Source organism: Lipotes vexillifer, unplaced genomic scaffold (assembly GCF_000442215.2).
Source record: "Lipotes vexillifer unplaced genomic scaffold, Lipotes_vexillifer_v1.1 scaffold647, whole genome shotgun sequence".
NCBI classification, from domain to species: Eukaryota; Metazoa; Chordata; class Mammalia; order Artiodactyla; family Lipotidae; genus Lipotes; species Lipotes vexillifer.
The window spans coordinates 808,409-829,156 of record NW_006793865.1 but is presented as its reverse complement, the minus strand read 5'-3'; the positions used below and the strand labels follow the sequence as shown (position 1 = coordinate 829,156).

General features: G+C 43.6%; 1 protein-coding gene across 1 annotated transcript in view; it reads left to right on the top strand.

The window, feature by feature from the left end:
- RAI14 (retinoic acid induced 14) overlaps window positions 1-20,748 on the top strand; it is a 150,336-nt gene that overhangs the window by 99,435 nt on the left and 30,153 nt on the right. Inside the window, exon 4 of the mRNA XM_007466834.1 lies at window positions 15,695-15,783. Within this exon, the coding sequence (XP_007466896.1) occupies window positions 15,695-15,783 (89 nt within the window). The remainder of the gene's footprint in view (window positions 1-15,694; window positions 15,784-20,748) is intronic.

Sequence of the window (20,748 nt, the reverse complement as noted above, 5' to 3'; positions counted from 1 at the left end):
AATCTGGGCATTCCTGCCCGAGTGTACATGTGTCTCCCTCAAGCTGCGGAGACTTTGCAGTTCGTGCGCCAGTTCTTTCCCACGGGCATTTGGTTTGGTAGCAGGTGAATCGGGAACCTCCTAAGAGCAGTTCTAAATTCACGGCGGGCCAATGCAGGTGTGTCCCTCCTGCCAGAGGTCTTGGCTTCACCAGCCCCCGCAGAGCTCGCAGGGCCAGCATTCGTCGGTGGACGTGTATGGAATGTGTTGCATTTGTCTCCGAAGGGTAAGACTAAATCACACACCTAAAGTTAGGTTCTTGGCAGGACTTGGCCTCATTCTCTGCCCGCTCATTAGGGTTTACCCTTTGATTTATATACACCTCCATATCAAAATTAATTTGGAGGCCTATTTTCTAGGTAGCTTTGTGATAACCCATTTTGTCATCTTGCTTAGTGATGCACCATGTTTTCCTATTGCCTGACAGCCTAGAGTCCTGATTTTGGCTTTCAAGGGCCTCCCAGTGGCCCTGCCCTTACTTAGCTAACCGTTTTCTCACACATTCCTTCTGCTGGAGGTGGCGCTGTCTGCTCCCTGCCCTCCCCTCCCGTCCTATAAGACCATCCAGGTGTTTGTCCCAGGTTCTCTGGTCCAGAATGCCTTCCTCCCTGATATTCTCAGTCCTTTTTTTTTTTTTTTTTTTTTTTTTTTTTGATTCTTCTTTGCTTTGAAATACTAGAATCTTGCTTTAGAACTTGATGTTGTTACAACAATAGAAAAGTCTCTACAGCTTAAATAAGATCTGTGTTTTCTGAACGACTTGAATCCCTTACAACAGGATTCATGGAAAAATTGGCTTCCATGAGACCAGTCCCTGCTGCCGAAAAGGTTGGGGACCGCTTCCTTACAACACAGAAGGTCCCTGAGGACAGGGTTCATATGATTTTAGTGTTTGTGTTGGTCTCTCCCACTGTTCCAGGCATAGAAGAGGCATTTGGCTGGTGTTTGTGGATGTGAACTTTTCAGCATGGTTCTAATGGAGAAAACACTCTCTTCCTGCTGGTACTGTCTCACGGGTAAAGTTATTAGGGGTGAGTTAACTTGGGGGTTCAAGAGGCAAAAAGCTATCCTGGTGAACGTCACAACTTGACACTTGTCTCTCCCAGCTTCCAGTGAACTTTCAGTAGAGAAATACTGAGCCTTCATTACCTAGAGAACCAGACGACCCAGAAAGTCCCAAGAATGAGGCAGCCATCTCGGCAGACATTCTCCAGAAGCCTCCATAACCCAAGGTCAATAACCAGATGGGTGGTTTGGTAATTCTTCAGACTTTTCAGTTCTTGCTGGAATATTTCCTTTAGGGAGAGATAAGAAACCTTGTCTGAACATTTTCTCCCTCTAAAACTGATCAAAGAGGGGTTAAAAAAAAAAAGTGAAAGCAGTTGAATGACTGGAATTCACTTTGCGAAGAGTAAAAGCAGGGTGGTGTCTGGGGTCAAAAAAGAAAAAACTAGAGCAGGGCAGGGAGCCATGGCTGCAGGCTGTGTTTGTCGAGTCAGGCTTGGCTTCCTGCGACCCCTCCATTCTCTTTCCACCGTGGAGGTGAGGAAGGGGGCGGATGCCATTGCCCTAAAACCTCTCACCATAGAGCAGCCTAATTGTTTCAGGATGGTTTCCCCTACATTTGGATGTGCATTTCATCAAAGTTATGTGTGTTTGTTTTAGGAACAACCAGACTAAATAAAATCACTGCTGGGACTGTAGTATTTGAAGAAATACCACCCAGCCATGTGTGTATAGAGATAAATATACACACACACACACACACACACACACACACACACACACACACACACATGTATGTATGTATGTATGTATGTTGTCTGTATCCATAGCCCTCGTTTCAGAAACCTGATCTTTTTGGCTTTGAAAACAAGAACTTGTGCTAGTATTTTTAGATGACTCTGTGGAACTTACATGTAAAATAGGGGAGGTCGTCCTTGAATTCTGCAAGTCAGGACAAGAAGGGGCTTCTCTGGTGGGTGGCTTGTTGTACTTTTGACTCTTCCTGTTTTCTCAGAATAGGGATGGATACAGGGTTTTCTCAGTTCAGTCTTGGAAATCAAGTCATACCACCTGGTCACCTTCCTCCAGTTCTTCCCACACAGCTGCCAAATTCATTTACCTAAAACTGCTGTATATTTTATGTCATTGCAGCCTCCTTCCCAGCAAAATGACCTTCCAGGCAAAACCACCCTGTGTCTTGTCTAAATCTTGTTAATGTTTGGCAGAGGGATGAACTGAACGCTATAATTTCTATATAGCATATCTGCTCTGCTTTTGGTCAAGTAGATTTTCGAAGACGACATAACGTCTGTTCCTGTCTTGCAAATGTGCCCAGATATTTGCTTCTAGTTGGGAGGTACTAAAATGTGCCAAACTCTGTTGTCTAAAATGCTCCAAACTATCGTAAGCACGTACAAAAGAAGGAGAAAATATGGTCCTTGCCTACAGGATGCATAGCATCTGGCCGAGAAGACAAGACCGATGGATGTACTGGAGAATAATTAAGTGCTGAATCATAAAATACTAACTTGTAAGGGGTTCAAGGTGGGAAGAGGTAGTTAGGCACAGGAGTAGCGAAGGAATGCTTCCTGCCTGAGGTATGAAGTGTGATGCAAGGTGGGCCTGAGAGAATGGATTGGGAGGGTGTGGGTGGGGACAGAGGAAGTGGAGGACAGTGTGGGTGCTGGTAACAGCATGATGGAGGCCATCCCGAGTTGAAAAGGAAAAACAACACCGTGCTCACTGTTTCCTTCCCTTCCTCCAGAGTTATAGCAGTTCAAGGTCAGGGACCCACTTGACACTGGATCAGTGGTTCTCAACTCCCATTAGAAGCACCTGGACAGCTTTGAAAAGTTCTGTGCGGGGTGTCACCCTCTAAGATACCTATGTAATTGGTGTGGGGTGCAGTCTGGGCGTGGGGTTGTCTAAAGCACCCAGGTTACTTGAATGGTCAGTCCAAACTGAGAACCACAGCGCAGGACACTCCGCAGTGAGACCCCAGGCTTCTTAGCTAGCCCAAGGCTTCTCAACAGGTTTTCCCCATGATAGGTTACAGGTAGACTGAGGAAGGCCCACGGAGCCCAGGTGGAATTTTTTCTAGCACACACACACATACATATATGTATATATAATGCTTGTGCACAGAATAAAATTAAAATGAAAGGTAAATTTTGGCATAAAGTAAATTATGTTAAACTAATTCACAAGGGTTTTAAAGGGAAAAATGGTGCTGTAGGTTAAAGCTGAACAGATCATGTTGCAAAATTGTGCTTTGGGAGGAACACTTGTAACCAGGGAAGTGGTGCAAATTGATGAGAATAGATTTGGGGATTAAGAACTGCACTGATTAAAATATTGGCGGGATCACAGGATTTTTCATTTTAAAACTGTTTGCAAAGCAGGATTAAGTATATTGAGAAGGAAGGATTTTAAGCACTCAGTTGGCTCACTGTTGCCCGGGGTTGCAGCAATCTGGCTTTTCCGTGCCCTCCGCCGGCCCGGACCTGCCCCCGCATGCGGAGGTCAGGAGAGCCTGGGAAACCCCAGCCGGCTGTGTTAGAGGGCGGAGCAGGGGCGGGTGGCCGGCAGCACAAGCAGGCAGTGACCTCCACTCAGCCTAACCCCGCGAGAGGAGGGGGCACCTGGGGCGGGAGGTTCTCAGGCTGGCAGTCACCAGACAGTTCAAGGGTGGAGGCGCGTGAAATCACTCGACACGTGCCTGTCCTTTAGAAATACTCCTGCTTCCCTGAAATACACGCCTTCCAAAACGCTGCCGCGGCCGCCGCCCCGCCATGCTGCTGGGTCATTCGAGGTCCAGTTTGCCGTCTCTTTCATGAAGCCTTTTCTAAATTCCTAAGGGGGTGAGCTCGATCTCAACCACTGCCTCTCTTAAAACACCTAGGATTTGATGAGTCTCGGTTACCTATGTACTTATCTTACCCCTGTTATTAGACTATCGGGGTTAGAGCCCAGTCTTATCCAATTAATAAGAAAGGAATTGTTATTAATCGTGTTAATATTGAGTGCCCAGCACTGGGCTAGGGGCTTTCATATGTGTCATTCATTCAACAGATAGTTGATTCTTTCACCCATTTTAAAGACCATGTCGGTTTCCCTCAGGTATTTCTTATCTGATGCTCTCAATTACCCTGGGATAATTTGTGAAGAGGAAAGTGTGGGTCAGAAAGGTTTGGAAATTGGTACAAATCACCCATTCTGGGTGGTAGAGTCTGGGGGTCCATCCTGAGCACAAGAGACAAATCATTTGCCCTAAAGAGATTTCATACTGCCCAAGTGCTGTTTTCCTACTGCATTTGTGAAACCAAACAATCCCGAAGAAAAAGAGCTAACTCTCAGCCTAAGTGTCACGGGGTTTCCTAGCTCTCTGAGTATGTGATCTTTCGTCTCAGCCTTTCCTCCTCCTGTCCCCGGGAGATCTCTGTCCCCAGAAGCACGGCTGATTCCATTAGCACATCGTGGGCACTTAAAGGACAGTAATCCTATTTTTACAGCCTTTATTTCTTTTATGCTAGTCACCATTTATTATATCTATCTGAAACGTTTAGCAGGAGAAGGCCACCAGTGTTCCCATTTCTCAAACTGTCTGCCACCTCAGTCCCTAACAGAGGCAGTGATCAAAGTCCCTGTTGCAGCTGCCTTTGAAATAGCTGAAAGCCTGGCAGCCCTATTACTTCTCTGTAGAGGCGATTTGTCTTAGGCCCATAGGGTTGATCCCTACTAGTAGAGTAGGATTCGTTTTGCAACGCGTTTTTGACTATAAGCTATTAGACAGTGATGCCTTCCTTACCCTCGGATTATAATCTGAAATGGGAATCCAGGTCTTTTAGGATTAAGGTTTGTCCCACTGCAATACTCGGTGTGTGCTAAGCCTCTTTTGAGCTCAGTGACCTCATTAGAATTTAGATGTTGCAGCAAGTAAGTGCCAGGAAACAAGTGGTAGGCTGGGTTGGAATCATAGACTTTAGAGCTGAAAAAGGCTTCAGTGGTCACGTGGACCAGATGAATAAACTGAGGCCAGTGAATGTGAGCGACTTTGTCGTTCCATACTTGGGGATGGCAGAACTGAGACCAAAACCAAAGAATACTGACTTTTAGTTCATGCTTCTGCCTCCTATGCCAGTGGTCCTAAAAATGGGACGTGTATGAGAATCACCTAGGGGGCTTGTTGAAACACAGATTGCTGGGCCCCTCCCCTGTGTCTGGGCAGGATCCTCAGAATCTGCGTTTCTAACAAGCTCCCCGTGATACTGATGCTGCTGGCCCAAGGGCCACACTGTGAAAACCACCATATGACATGATGTTGGGAAGCAAAATAAAGCTTGTAATAACGACATAAAGGACACAGCCTCTCTCTTAAGAACTTACAGTACAACCTGAAAAAAACATGGTCATGCCAGTTTATGGGTGTGCCTTGGTTTAAGGAAATGCAAAATAGAAACTTCAGATGGAAAAGGCAAATTCAAAACTTGCATTCTCCCCCCGCCCACCCCAAACCACTTCTCTGTGCCAGGAAAATTGCAATAGGCAAGACAAAATCTCTGCCCTCATGGAACGTATGGAAGGTATAGTCTAACGGGGCACTCAGACAATAACCACATGCCTCTTTCATGTAATATCAGGTGCATTGGAGAAAAAGCAGCAGCCAGGGGCCACTTTGAATAAACCTGGGCAAGAAAGGCCTCTCTGAGCAGACACCTTCATTTGAGCAGATTCCTGAATTAGAATGAGGTGCCAAGCCTGCTCTTTTCTAGAACTGCTGTCCTGGTGGAGGGAACATCAAGGCAAATGCTCTGAGGTGGGAGGGTACTTGATGTGCCCTCAGCGACCAGGGAAAGAGCTAGAAGGTGAGATCACAGTGGGAGCCAGGACCTCCTCATACAGAGCCTGGTGAGCCACACGAAGGATTTTGGATTAAATCCTAATTCCAAATACTTAATTTCTCTGATTCATTTTTGTGTGATTTAATATCATTTCCCCCCCCTCCAGAAAGATGTCTTACAAAAGCAATGCAACTAAAGTATAGGCGATTATAGGTATTTGGGAAATGCTGAAGCTCTCAAGGGATTATGAAAAGTTGGTTATTACCGTGAACTATTTCTGAGTCTCACCAACCATGGTGATCCCTCTTGTAAATAAAGGGCTTTAAAAGGAAAGAAGGAAGATGTGGGTTTCGCAGGGAGGAACTGCTCTTAGAGTCAGGGTAGTGAACTCAAGTCCTGATCATTTGCACATTTCCTAACCTCTCTGAGCCTCAGTGTCTTCCTCTGTGAAGTGAGGATGTTGGGCCAGTTTATCCTTCTGGAGCCTTCTAACACGCTGGGATTCTGGGTGTGTCTCGTGCTGGTAGGGCTTGGTGTATGGGTGTTTCTTTGTGGCTTGATTGACTTGGCGAGTGAAAAACTGGTTGCCGAGGCAGTGGACGGGACTGGAGAGCTGCTGGCAGTGGCCAGCCTGTTGCATTCCCGACCTCACTCGGCTGGCCAGCTCTTTTGGTATCGGGAGCTGGGGTGCTCGTAAAGGGCGCAAGAAAGGGTTTGGTTTGAGTGAAATCTTCTGTGAATGAATATGCCTGAAAAATCTAAGTCTTCTGAAAGTAGCCTTGTGAGTTTGTGTTTCCTCCAAGTATGTGCTTCAGCTGGCAGTCAGAAACCAGAAGAGCTGTGTTTGTTGTTACTCTGAAAGATGGAAGGAACTTTCCCAGCCATCAGTCATGGCCTTTTAAATAGTAATAGTTCAGATCCGCTTCGGGCTAAGGGCCTTGAGAAACATCCCGGCCTTGTCTCGAGGCATTGAAGGCTTGTACAACTTGCTGAGCGGTTTTGTAATAAACGAAACCTCTGTCGCAGGCTCTGTTTGCTGCAGCGCTTGGATTACACTTCTTTCCATTGGAGACCACTGGCGACCCTAATCAGCCCCAATGAGAAGCCTGTGTTTGCTTTTTGGCCAAATACTTAGTTTTTTTTGTAGTTTAAACTTTGTTTCTGAAAGAGCCGTACAGCTAGTAAGTTATATTATGTGGTATTTCACAATTTGCAGAGTGATCTAACAGAGAGCGCAGTTTCTCAGCATGGTGTTGAAGGGCCAACTCTGCAGGCAGAATGCTGAAGTGAAATCCAGGCTCCCCTGCTTACTGGTTCTGGGACTTCGGGCCAGCTTACTGGACTCCTCTGTGTCTCAGTTTCCTCCTCTGTAAAATGGGGATGATGATAATTAGCCCTCCCAAGGCTGGTTGGGGGATGTAATGAGTTAAAACGTAACTAGTGCATTGTATATCAACAGATACGCTGCTGTTATTATTGATGCTGCTGTTTTTTAGTTGCCCAAACGTGGTTTAGAGGTGAGGGAACTGAAGTTAGGTACCTCAGCCATGATGACACAACAACAACGCAGCAAACCCAGCCGTGGTATCCCGGCCTCCTCACTGGCTTTCTGCTGGTTCTTCCTCTGCACCTTCAGGATGCCGTCCAACTGCTGTCCTGGGGCTCTCAAGGTCATCTTGGTCTTCTCCTGGGAGTGGGAGGGAGGGAGGAGGAAGAAGAAGTGGGGTGGTTGGTGGGGGAGAGGTCGGGAGCCGCAAAACTCTGAAGCACAGAAACCTTGGGAACTTTCCAAGTGACAAAAACAGAGAAATTCCAAATATCAATAAGCAGCAGAGGCATCAAAGGATCATCATGTAAATCTTCAGGCCATTCTGCCTTTTAGTTACCCCTCTGTGAAAGGGCCTAGCCGAGTTTTATAAGCAAAGCTAAACATTGCCCATTATAATGAAACTTAAAACAGCATCGATTCCTTTTTTGTGGGACATATCCACAAGATTGCTTTCAAGGTTTAAGGGGATTATGTTTTCAGAAGCGGTTTGAAACAATAGGTACCTTGGTAAAAAGGATGGTGTGAGGTTCTTAACTCGTCCTCCATTTAGAGCAGCGCTTTGCAAACAGTAATGTGCACAGGAGTCAGCTGGGAAACTTGTAAAACACAGCTTTTGGGGCAGTGATTGGCGGTGGGTCTGAGAGCCTCCATTTCTAACAGCTTCTGGTCTGTGGTTCACTCTGTGAGTATCCAAGACTTTTAGGCTATTGAAGTGCTCTCACTTCGGCTGCACTAGAATCTGGACAGCCACCCTGCTGTATCCCTGGGCACTGACGAGTGTCCTTGTCACTGGGCCTGGAGTTAGAGGGGTGGATAAAGGTTTTTATATCCCTCCCTCCTCCACTGAATTCTGAGACCTGTCCAAATGAAGAGGTAAACAAGCCAGTAGAACCTCTCATAAAATATATTGCTGTTGACTCTTGAATGACATTTCTTGTCTTTAAGAGGAAGGGCCACACTTTTTAATTAGGTGTAAAAGCCTACAGAGACAAAGCCAAAGGATGTTCTGAATTTGTTTTGCATTCACTCTTCTATTCCTCTAAGGGGAAATTTCAGCTGATAATTAGCTGAAATAACTACCTCGAAGCGTTCATTAAGAAAGACTTAAATGTTTCTTCTGTGGAAAATTTAGGTGTAATTAAAATTCTCATCGCTTAAAATTTGGCGGACAGTAACAAGTCCTGGCTGGGATGTGGACAGATTGGAGCCCTCATGTCGTTGATGGGGATGTAAAATGGTGCAGCAGCTTTAGAAAATAGTCTAACATTTCCTTAAAGACGTCAACATGGTTACCATATGGTTCAGCAATTCCACTCCTAGGTCTAGACCCACTAGAATTGAAAACAGGTGTCCACGCAAACACTTGTACACAAATGTTTTAGCAGCATTATTTGCAATAACCAAAAAGTAGAAACAACCCAAGTGTCCATAACCAATGAATGGATAAACAAAATGTGATATATCCACCCAATGGAAGGAATAACGTACTGGTACGTACTACAATGTGGATGAACCTTGAAAACAGGCCAAATGAAAGAAGCCAAGCACAAAAGACCACTTATTGTATGATTCGATCTTGATGACATGTCCAGAATAGGCAAATCCATAGATACAGAAAGTAGATTAATGATGGCCAAGGGTAGGCATGGGAAAGGAGAGTGAATACTAATGGGTACAAGGATTTTTTTTTAAGCTGATGAAAATGTTCTGGAATTAGATAGTGATGTTGGTTGCACAACTTTGTGAATATCCTAAAAACAACTGAATTGTGCATTTTAAAATGGTGAATTTACGTACCTTAAAATATATCTCAATAAAAAGACTGAGATCTGCTCATGATGTTTTTTGCAGTCTTTGTTTAATTTGTCTTAATAGAATTATATCGCAGCATCATGCATTTGTATTAAATGGTTTATCACAGAGATCCTCAACCTGGGCACTATTGACATTTTGATATGTTGATATTATTGACATTTTAGACTAGTCAGATAATTGTTTATTGTGGGGCCCGTACATTGTAGGATGTTTAGCAGCATCTCTGGTCTTTACACGTTAGACGCCAGGAGAATCTACCCACCCCCAACCCTGTGAATAATCAAAAATGTCTTCGGATGTTGCCAAATGTCCCCTGGGTGGGACAAAAATCACCCCCAGTTGAGAACCACTGGTTTATCTTTAGTCTTCCTACTAAAAGCTTAGATCCATGAGGGCTTTTTTTTTATTCACCATGTGTTTCTCAGTGCTTAGAACAGTGTCTGGCACGTAAATACCCTAGTATAGTAAGTATATGAGTGAATTAATATATTTAGCTATAGCAATTTATAAAAATATACAACTCTAGAAATATCGAAATTATCCCATGCTTGGGTTAGGTCTAATGCCCTAGAATTAACACTGTCCAGAACAGTCTCTGTTTGGGGGTGAGGGGGGCCTGTTAATCAGCCTACTACTTTGCCTGCCCGCTTCACCCCAGTCTGCAAACTGTCTTTATCTAGAGGTGTGTTGTTTTACCAGCTATCCAGGGCACGGGCCATTAAAGGCCACCAGCCATGCTCTTCATTAGTGGTGTGCTGACCTGGGGCGCCATCTGCTCCCTAAGCCTGAGGTAACCCCACAGATGCCCATCTGCGGTCCAGACCAGCACCCACCAGTCACAGGGTCTGCTGCCTTGAGGGGACCGCCGCCCTGAGGGGACCGCATTTATCAGTCACTGCAGAGGAAGGGAAACCTACTCGCTGTCATTTACAAACCCAGGTTCTGTCAGTGACTAATCATGTTTTCCCACCCAACTGAACCCAACTTTCCACTTGAGTATCTTTATTAAAAGTTGGCTCTGCCTCTCGTTCACATTCAGAGGCTAAATGCTAATGACTTGTTGCTGCCAAACCCTGCTTTGGGGATTATCACGTCTATGGAAGGCGCTGGAATGTTAGCAGCTCAAGTGTGAGCATCAGACAAGGCTGGTCTCAGATGGCTTTCTTTTTGGTCATCTGTGACTGTCTACAACTCTCTCTTTCTTGCTTTCCTCTTCCTCCTTTCTTTCCTTCTTTCTTCATTTCTTAAGCAATGATGGTTCTGACCTAATTTCTGCTAACCTGTCTTTTCTGAACACTGAGACAAATCCTTTTATTAAGCAACACGTCTCAGACTCTGTGCCTTGTCTTGTGTGGATGAGGCTCTGATAATTGGTGGTATTTTCTTGGATGTTTACTACATGCTTCACGTTTTGCTAGTGCTTTTACACATGCCTCATTGATTCCTCACAGCCCATTTAACAGGTGTGATGATGGTACTGTTAGCACATTTTTGTAAAGAGCTATTTTATTTTAGAAATACATATTGAAGTATTTATGAATGAAATGATATGACATGAGGTTTGCTTCAAAATAATGGTAAGGGTGTAGATGAAACAAGGTTGTTTCGCATTCAAGTTAGACATGGTATTGGATACGAAGGATTTCATTGCGTTATTATTTCTCCTTTGTAAAGTGCGTATCTTTTAAGTGTATGTGTAGAAAAGTTCAGAGACGAAAAGATATAAATGAGATGTGCCTCAAAATAATCCAGTTGTGGCAGGGGAGGAGGTAGAGTGGATGAGTTTATAGATAAAGGAAGATCTGTGACTTTGAGTTATTGTTGTTGGTTTTCTGTTTGTTTTCTTTTTGTTTTAGCTTTAAAAAAGGTACTGTTTAACTCTTATCCTCTACTCATAAATAGGTCTTTTGCGTTGGCCAGTATTTTAATAAACTTCTTTATGATGTTGTTACGCATGGCCTGAATTAAATAAAAAATTCATAGGAATAAAGCAACTAAGAAGTAAAAATATCTAGTTGTCACTTTTTTAATACATTTTTTAAAAACTGGATGTTTGTACCTTTTGACCGCCTTCATCTAGTTCCCCTTCCCCCGATCCCCTCACCTCTACCATAAATCTGATCTCTTTTTCTATGAGTTGGTTGGTTGGTTGGTTGGTTTTTGAAGTATAATTGACCTACAACACTGTTAGTTCCTATTACACAACATAGTGATTTGATATTTCTGTACATTCCAAAATGATCACAGTGATAAGTCTAGTTACCATCTGTCACCATACAGAGATATTACATAGTTATTGACTGTATTCCCCACGGTGTACACTTCATACCCCTGACTCATTTATTTTGCCACTGGAAGTTTGTACCTCTTAATCTCCCTCACTTATTTCTTTCCTCCCTCCACCCCCCTCCCCTCTGGCAACCACCTGTATCTATAACTGTTTCTGTTTTGTTATGTTTGTTCGTTTATTTTTTAGATTCCACATATAAGTGAACTCATACAGTATTTGTCTCTGCCTGACTTATTTCACTTAGTGTTAATACCCTCTAGGTTCGTCCATGTTGAAGCAAATGGCAAGATTTCATTCTTTTTTTATGGCTGAGTAATAGTCCATAATATATATACATACCACATCTTTATCCATTCATCTATTGACGGATAGTTATGATGCTTTCATATCTTGGCTATTGTATATAATGCTGCAGTGAACACTGGGGTGCATATATCTTTTCTAATTAGTGTTTTCATTTTCTTCAGGTAAATACCCAGGAGTAGAACTGCTAGGTCATATGGTAGTTCTATTTTTAATTTTCTGAGGAATCTCCATACTGTTTTCCACAGAGTCTGCACCAATTAATATTCCCTCCAAAGGTGTGCCAAGGTTCCTTTCCTTTACATCCTTGCCAGCACTTGTTACTTGTTATCTTTTTGATAATAACCATTCTGACAGGTGTGAAGTGATATCTCATTGTGGTTTTGATTTCCATTTCCCTGATGAGTGATGTTCAGCCTCTTTTCATGTGCATGTTGGCCATCTGTATATCTTCTTTGGAAAAATGTCTGTTCAGATCCTCTGCCCATTTTTTTTTTTTTTTTTGCGGCCCGCAGACCTCTCAGTACTGTGGCCTCTCCCGCCGCAGAGCACAGGCTCCGGATGCGCAGGCTCAGCGGCCATGGCTCACGGGCCCAGCCGCTCCGCGGCATGTGGGATCTTCCCCGACCGGGGCACGAATGCGTGTCCCCTGCATCGGCAGGCGGACTCTCAACCACTGCGCCGCCAGGGAAGCCCCAAGCATGTGAGATTTTGTGTGAGCCTTTTAAGAGTGGAGTCTCTATTTCCCACAGCCCTCTGGCTCTCCCGAAAGTAAGCCCAGCTGACCTTCAAAGCCAAACATTCTATGGGCTAATCTTCCTGGTGCAGGGCCACTGGGCCAGGGAGCCCAGTGTGGGGCTTGGACCCCTCACTCCTTGGGGAGAAACTTTGCAATTGTAATTATCCTCCTCTTTGTGGGTTACCCACCCAGGGCATGGGTCTTGACTATAGCACATCTCCGCCCCTGCTACCTGTCTCGTTGTGGTTCCTTCTTTATATCTTTGGTTGTAGAAGGTCTTTTCTACTAGTCTTCTGATCTTTCATTAACAGTTGCTCTGTAAATAGCTGTAATTTTGGTGTGCCCGTGGAGGGGAGGGTCTTTCTACTCTGACATCTTCTCTAATCAAAACATTTTTTAAGGCTGAATTTGCCCTTATAAATATTTAATCGGATAATGTGCACAGAAACCTAATAGCTCTTCCTGTGGATGATCACACACAAAATACCTAACACTGGTATCATTCAAGGTCCCAGTAGGAAACAGGTAGCACTCACATAGGATAATTGATGGGTGGTTAAGAAAGGAACTGTTTATACACATGTGGTCAGATTAAACCAGCAAGGCTGGAAAAGCAGCCCTGGCTAGTAACAGTGGGAAATATTTCACCACCACTGCTACCCACACCTGAAGAGGCAAGGAGAGAAATCAGTTGCCAAAACCCAGAAAGAGCTGCAGCTGTAGCTCTGGAAGAGCTGGCCCACAGAGCTGTGAACTTCACAGAGGAAGCAGAGGAAGGCAGCCAAGTCATCCATAGAACAGCATGTCGTGTTCATCAGAGCACATTTATCAACATGCAGCAGTGGCCTACAGTAATGCTTCGTTGTCACATGTGTCTGCAATTTCAATCCCCTATTATTATAGTGTGCAACCCAGAGGTAATCCAGGAAGCCTCGGAGTAGGAAAAATATAAATATTACAGGGGGAAGAGGGTTAGTAACTCAAAGGGGCACATTGAAGAGATTCTGGGTTGCTAGCAGGAGATACGAGGAGGGGTTTTGGGTCTCTGGCCAAGTTCTGTTTCTTCAGTATCAAAGTAAAAGGAGCACGTTCCATTTGTGAAGTTTTAGCAGGCTATACAGTTACGGTATGGGTAGCTTTCTTTATATATGTTAAACTTCAATCAAAACTTCTGTATCTATACATACTTTTATGTTTTGTGTGTGTGTGCACGCGTGTGCATGCGTGTGAGTGTGCTAATTACTAATCCTGGTACTTTTATCTTTGGCAAAAGATGGCTGTCCAGATCATTTTGATTGAGTTCTCCCCGGTCACAGGAGATAGCAGAATGAATAGCTTAGAAGCAAACACATAGATATTAAGAAGATAAATATTAATAAATATTAGAGCTTAATAATGCGGGGCATTTAGATTCATAGCCTTGAAAGCAGAGTTCAATAATTGAGGCTCTTAATGGTGATACCATGTCCTCAAGAGCAATTTAATTATGTAACATATGCTGTTACTAAAACTGGGGAGATTTAGGAAACCTTCCACTATGATTGAACAATTCACTGCTTAAAGATGAACTTTACTTATTGTAAAGTTAAGTTACCCCAACAATACTGAAAACAGAGGTATTATTGTAGTGCCTTTTAGGGAGGTTCTTCGGGTTAAGCCGTATTTAATGAGGAATTCCATTTAAACAAGTCACCACCTTCCCAAGTCATTCCAGATGATCAGAGTTTCACCGTAATGTGTAATCACCTACAGAGTGGATTTTGACTGTAAAGAAACATTACACATAAACTGCTGCACAAATGCAGAACTAGTTGGTGTGACCAGAGCCAGGTAAGCTTTAATTTATCATTTTAAAGAATGTTAGAGCCAGAGGGACCATCAAATATCATCTGAGTCAATCCCCACATTTTACTGTGGAGGAAATTTAAGCTCAGAGAGGTTAAACTGACTTCCCAAAGATACATAGCTGACGTATGGCTGATTTGCAGCCAGGACTGACCTATCCCCAGTTGCTGACCTGCCCACCTTTACTCAGCCTCGTTCTCCAGAGCAGAGGTGCTGGGTCAAGCTGACTTGGGTTTGAATCGGTTTAGCTCTTGGATTTGCTAGTTGAGTGTGACCCTGGGCCCCAGTGACAGGTCCTGTCCTATGAAAAAATATTGCCTGGGTATTAATTCAGAGGTATAGACACCAATGTGCTGCATGGCAAGTATCTTGAGAAGTTAAGTCCCTAAGATAGAACTGAGGGCGGAAGAGAGCTGGGAGGCTTCTTATCCTCCTTCTATAGGAAGGAGGCTGTGAAGAGGGAAGAGCTCTGCAGTGGAGACCTTCCTGGGGTTTTTGCCTTCTCAGCCTCTGGGCCTGAGTGCCCAGTGGAACTGTGCTTTCCTTCTGCCTGCAGAAGTGCACTTTACTCCGGGATCTGCGGGGATGTTGGGTGCATTTGTGGGCTTTCTCTAATGCTCTTTGCACCTGAGTGTAGACACCTGCCGTCTAATGGAGATGGTGTTAGGACTCACCTCAAAAGGCTTTTATAAGAACGAAAAGAGATAATGTATTAAAGTGAGTAGTTGGCACACATCAGCCACTTAAAAGTTGTGTACAACTGTTGTTATTCAGCTAGAACACAACAATGGATTTGACCTTGATGCTGTTCAGGAACCTTGACCGTTGTTTGACTTAGACAAATTTCCCTTCATAGAGTGTATTACTTAAAAAGTAATGGCTTTGGTGAAAACACTCGACAGCAGAAAAAAGTTGATAAATTACTTCTTATTTAGGAATCCGATCTAGTTGGGACTCTGGCTCTTCTTCCCTAAAGGGACAAGGAATGTAGTTGTGTCTTACTTTTTTTTCAAGCTTTGTCTTTACGTTGGAAGACCTAAGATCTAGCTCCTAATCCATTACTTGATAAAAAGTGTCAATGAGCAAATTATCAGACCGGTCTGAGCCTCCGTTTCCTCCTCTTTAAGATGAGGTTGATAATAATACCTACTCACAAGATGGTTGTGGAGCTTAAGTGAGAGCAAGTGTACACAAAGAGGCAAAAACATGGTCAGAGATGAACTCTGAAGGGTGGAAATCTGCAGGAGATTGTGTTACCTCTTTTCCAGTTTTCATCTTGCTGCCACAAAAGGACACGTGGAATGCCTCAGGGTCATGGTTACGCATGGCGTGGATGTGACAGCCCAAGATACTGCCGGTATGTAGTCTTTTTCTCTGAAGTCAACAGGCCAGCAGGAAAGTAGGTATCACAAAAGTGATACGTCTTCATTGTGGAAAATTTACAATCTATACAGATAAGCCAAAAGAAGAACATAGAGTCTACTCCATTGACCAAGCTCTGACATGGTTTCGTTATTCGTGCCTTTACAGGTGTTTTCATCTTATATGTGGTTAGTCAACTAGAGACTGTATGCTTTTTATCCCCCATTAAAAAATTTTATTTTCTAAGATTATTTGTATGGGCCAAGCACCTTTCCCTAATTTTTGTTTTTATGAATCATGGTAGGAAGTGCTGAATGGAATGTATTGTGTAGGCGGCTCATTTTGTCAACTAGCTGAGTTGAGCTATGTGGACAGAAGCCAGGATCCTAATGTGGACCAGCTGCCCATGGTCTGCACCCCTTACTGTGGTTTAGTGTATCTGAATCACCTGGGAAGTGGAGGGGAGGAAGGGAGGGAGAGAAAGGGGGAAAGGAGAGGAAAGAAAAGAATAAACAGTGCACGCACACAGACACACACAAAACCCCACACATATATACCCAAACTCTACCTTCTGAAATTCAGATTCCATTGTCCGAACGTTTCCAGGCAATTGGTATTTTTTGTAAAGCTCCGAGGTGATTCTAATGTGAGGCCAGTGTTAAATGATGATTAAGGCAAATAGAAGAGGAAGTGTAGTCTTGTCTTTTATGAATGTTGTTTTACGGGAAGGAGCCCCTGGGGTCTCCAGCCTGGGATTCTGCCCCTGTTGGCCACACCAAAAGATCAAAGCAGCTACTGATGGCTTTTCATTTCTATATTGTACTTGAAAATCTGTCTTCTAATAGGCTTTTGGTGGTTTTTACTGGAATATAAAATTAGTCTATTTCATAGTCTTTATTTAGGCTTTTCATTAATCCGTAATGGATCACTTTCCCTTCCCCAAAACACTGACACCTCAGAGTAGTCATCTTGGGGGAAGATTAATCAATCAGGTATTGCGAAAATATAATTTTTTCAAAATATGACTGGAAAACTGGTGTTTTGGAATTGTTTTCATAAAGGCTGTGGCATTAAAAAGAAATCATCTCAGTGTTTGGGAACCTTTATTCTTTGAGAATAGATTCGTTTTTTTAGGACAGGCCAAGAGCCACTTGACGTCAAGTCAGATAAATGAAGTGTCAACCTGGTAAAACCATTTTTGGTCAAAAATAGTGAGTGATTGAAGTAACCGAATGATTTTCCTGAGCAGTGCCACAGAAAGCTCCAGAAAAATATTGTGAGAAATGGCAATACCAACAGAAGAAAGAATGGTTTCCCTAAGTGACCACCTTGAAGGAAACGCTAATCTATGTTGCTAAGTAAAATCATCTTTAATCCCAAGACCCAGTTATTTTGTTTTTAAAGTTTATTGTTACTACTTTTAAAGTTGTACCACATACACTCAGAGCAGTATGAGTGGCTACAGTCGCCTCGATGAAACATATGTCCTCTTAAGTAGACAGGGTTTCTTCTCTACGAAAATCATAATCTAGAAGAATTTTCTTAGACTGAATATATTTGAGCTGTAATACAGTTTTGTTTAACTGCATTTGACGTTAAAAAATAGACTAGACAGGAATCTGGTTATTTCCATCATAACCAAACATCTCTCCCCTATATTTTTATTAAAGGGAAAAAATGTTTCTGGGCTTCCCTGGTGGCGCAGTGGTCGAGAGTCCGCCTGCCGATGCAGGGGACACGGGTTCGTGCTCCGGTCCGGGAGGATCCCACATGCCGCGGAGCGGCTGGGCCTGTGAGCCATGGCCGCTGACCCTGCGCGTCCGGAGCCTGTGCTCCGCAACGGGAGAGGCCAGAGCAGTGAGAGGCCCGTGTACCGCAAAAAAAAAAAAAAAGTTTCTTTAATACATGCTCATTGTAGAAAATTTGGGAAATACAGAAAACTACCAAGAAGATAACGAGTGCTCCTACTCCAAGAAGAAAAAAATGTTACCGTTTAGCTATGTTTCCTACCAGATTTTTCTGGCACATTTTTACATAGTTGAGATCACATTATATAATAAACTCTAAATCCTGCCTTAAAAAAAAAAAAAAAAAAGATTACCATGATCATTTTCTGCACTAAAAGCTTTTAAGAAGCGTAGTTTTTTTGTGGCCATCTAACACCATGTGGGTGGAGTTTGTATTTACTACCAGAGCCCTCATCAGTTTCTGAGAGCCTGGGGAATCGGGCAGTGAGACCTGGACACCCCAGTGCAGTTCCCTCTTCCTTGCCAGCTGAGATGACAGTGCAGTGCCCTCCAAGAAGCTGGAGGGGGGGACTTCCCTGGCGGTCCAGTGGTTAAGACTGTGCTTCCACTGCAGGGAGCGTGGGTTCAACCCCTGGTCGGGGAACTAAGATCCCACGTGCTGCAAGCCATGGCCAAAAAAAAGAAGAAGCTGGAAGGGACACTGCAGACCCATCCTGGATGCTTCTCTGGGCTGGTCAGTGGGAACTGCCACAGCCCATTTCTTTCAACTCTGATTGAAACTGGTAGAATCGACAGCACTTTGTAGCCCCAGAACATCGTCCAAACATCCCATGAGTTGGAAATGTCTCAGAGCTGCCGGTCACTTCCCTCTTGCCTGACGTTTTTAACAGTGAGGTCAGCACTCTGATCCTTGGGCTTATTGTTTTACTTTAGTCTGAGTGAGGCACTGACTTCTTGTGATTTCTTGAAAACATGCAAAGAGAACACAGGAACAAAAGAAGGAAAAGCGGCATGGATAAAAGTGCATAGAGAGTCTGTTGTGTTATGTAGAACAACACTTCTCAAAACTTTTTTCTGTTACAATGAACCAGATAAACGTGATGGCCTTTACTGCTCACATCCTTCCTGTCGGCTCTATCACCCAGTCCCATCTCTCCCTCTCAAGAACACGTATCAGAATCCAAGGGAAGGACAAGGACATTAGTCACTGTGCTACACATATCAGAATGCAAGGGAAGGACAAGGACATTAGTCACTGTGCTTTAGTGGTCGTCATTTGCCCAAAACATTTGACGAATGAATGAATTAAATGGCTCCGCTCTCATAGGTGCTGTCTTTTCAGTAAACCTACCTGAAGTATTGCCATGTTATTACTAAGATATAGTCGTCTTCAATCCCAACAGCCACGGAGAACTTGTATGAAAATCTGTTACCATAAATCCAACTGCCCTATAGAGTTTCTGAAAAAAACCTGCTTTCAAAATATATCATTACACTAACCCTTTTAATTCTTTTTATCCACAACGTCTACAGGATGATTTTAAACTGGTGATTGGATTTAAGTTCAGAAGCAAAGGGTTTTTAGCATCTATTTCTTTTTTTTGTTTTCTTTGAGGGGTAGGAAAATTTTTTTTTTTTTAACATCTTTATTGGGGTATAATTGCTTTACAATGGTGTGTTAGTTTCTGCTTTATAACAGAGTGAGTCAGTTATACATATATATATGTTCCCATATCTCTTCCCTCTTTGTCTCCCTCCCTCCCACCCTCCCTATCCCACCCCTCCAGACAGCCACAAAGAACCGAGCCGGTTTCCCTGTGCCATGCGGCTGCTTCCCACTGGCTATCTACCTTACGTTTGTTAGTATATATATGTCCATGTCTCTCTCTCGCCCTATCACACCTCACCCTTCCCCCTCCCCATATCCTCAAGTCTGTTCTCCAGTAGGTCTGTGTCTTTATTCCTGTTTTACCCCTAGGTTCTTCATAACATTTTTTTTTTCTTAAATTCCATATATATGTGTCAGCATACGGTATTTGTCCTTCTCTTTCTGACTTACTTCACTCTGTATGACAGACTCTAGGTCTATCCACCTCATTACAAATAGCTCAATTTCGTTTCTTTTTATGGCTGAGTAATATTCCATTGTATATATGTGCCACATCTTCTTTATCCATTCATCCGACGATGGGCACTTAGGTTGTTCAACTATCCTTCCACATAAAATGCTTGGAAGTCCGACCAGAGACTTTTTTTAAAAATTTTATTTTATTTTATTTTAATTTTTAGCTGCATTGGGTCTTCATTGCTGTGCACGGGCTTTCTCTAGTTGTGGAGAGCTGGGGCTACTCTTCGTTGCAGTGCGCGGGCTTCTCATTGCGGTGGCTTCTCCCGTTAAGGAGCACGGGCTCTAGAGCGCGGGCTCAGTAGTTGTGGCACACGGGCTTAGCTGCTCCGCGGCATGTGGGATCCTCCCAGACCAGGGCTCGAACCCGTGTCCCCTGCACTGGCAGGCGGATTCTTAACCACTGTGCCGCCAGGGAAGCTCCTGACCAGAGACTTTTCATAAGTGCTTGACAAACAATCTTAGGAGCAGAACACTGTCAGAAGATAAGGCCTTGGGTACAGTACAGTACATCTCAATAATCATTTTAGATAGCCTTTGAGGCTTAGGTGAGATAATGCGTGTGGGCATCTTAGCGCCCAGCACACAGTGAGTGCTCACTGCCTTTGGCTCCTATTTTATGATGATTATTGCTACTTCGTCCACATCACCTTTATTCTCTTTTACACGTCAGGCGTTTGCAGAGGTTTCACATCTTAAAAAAATAAAATTGTGATCATCCCCAAGCCAAATACTTTTATAGTACAAATCAGAAAAAGAAACTCCAAAACTGGCAGAAGCTCATGACTCATGTTTTTGGTTTGGGGGGGTTCCCCCCATTCCTTATTGCCTGTTTGCCAAACAACGCCATAGGCGTATATATAGCAATCAGCTGGGAAAGTCCACACCTAAACTCATAGTGCTGACTCTGAACAGGGCCTGCGTAATTGTCCAGCGCCTCTCGTTGCTTTGTTTGCTCTTGTTCTTCACTGATGTAGGAAGTGGCATTTCTGTCTGTTTCTTTAGAAATCACTTCTGCCAGATTTCTAGGCTTTTTTTTTTTTTTTTTTTTTTTTTTTTTTTGGGGACCTTGGTAGTCCTCCCGTTT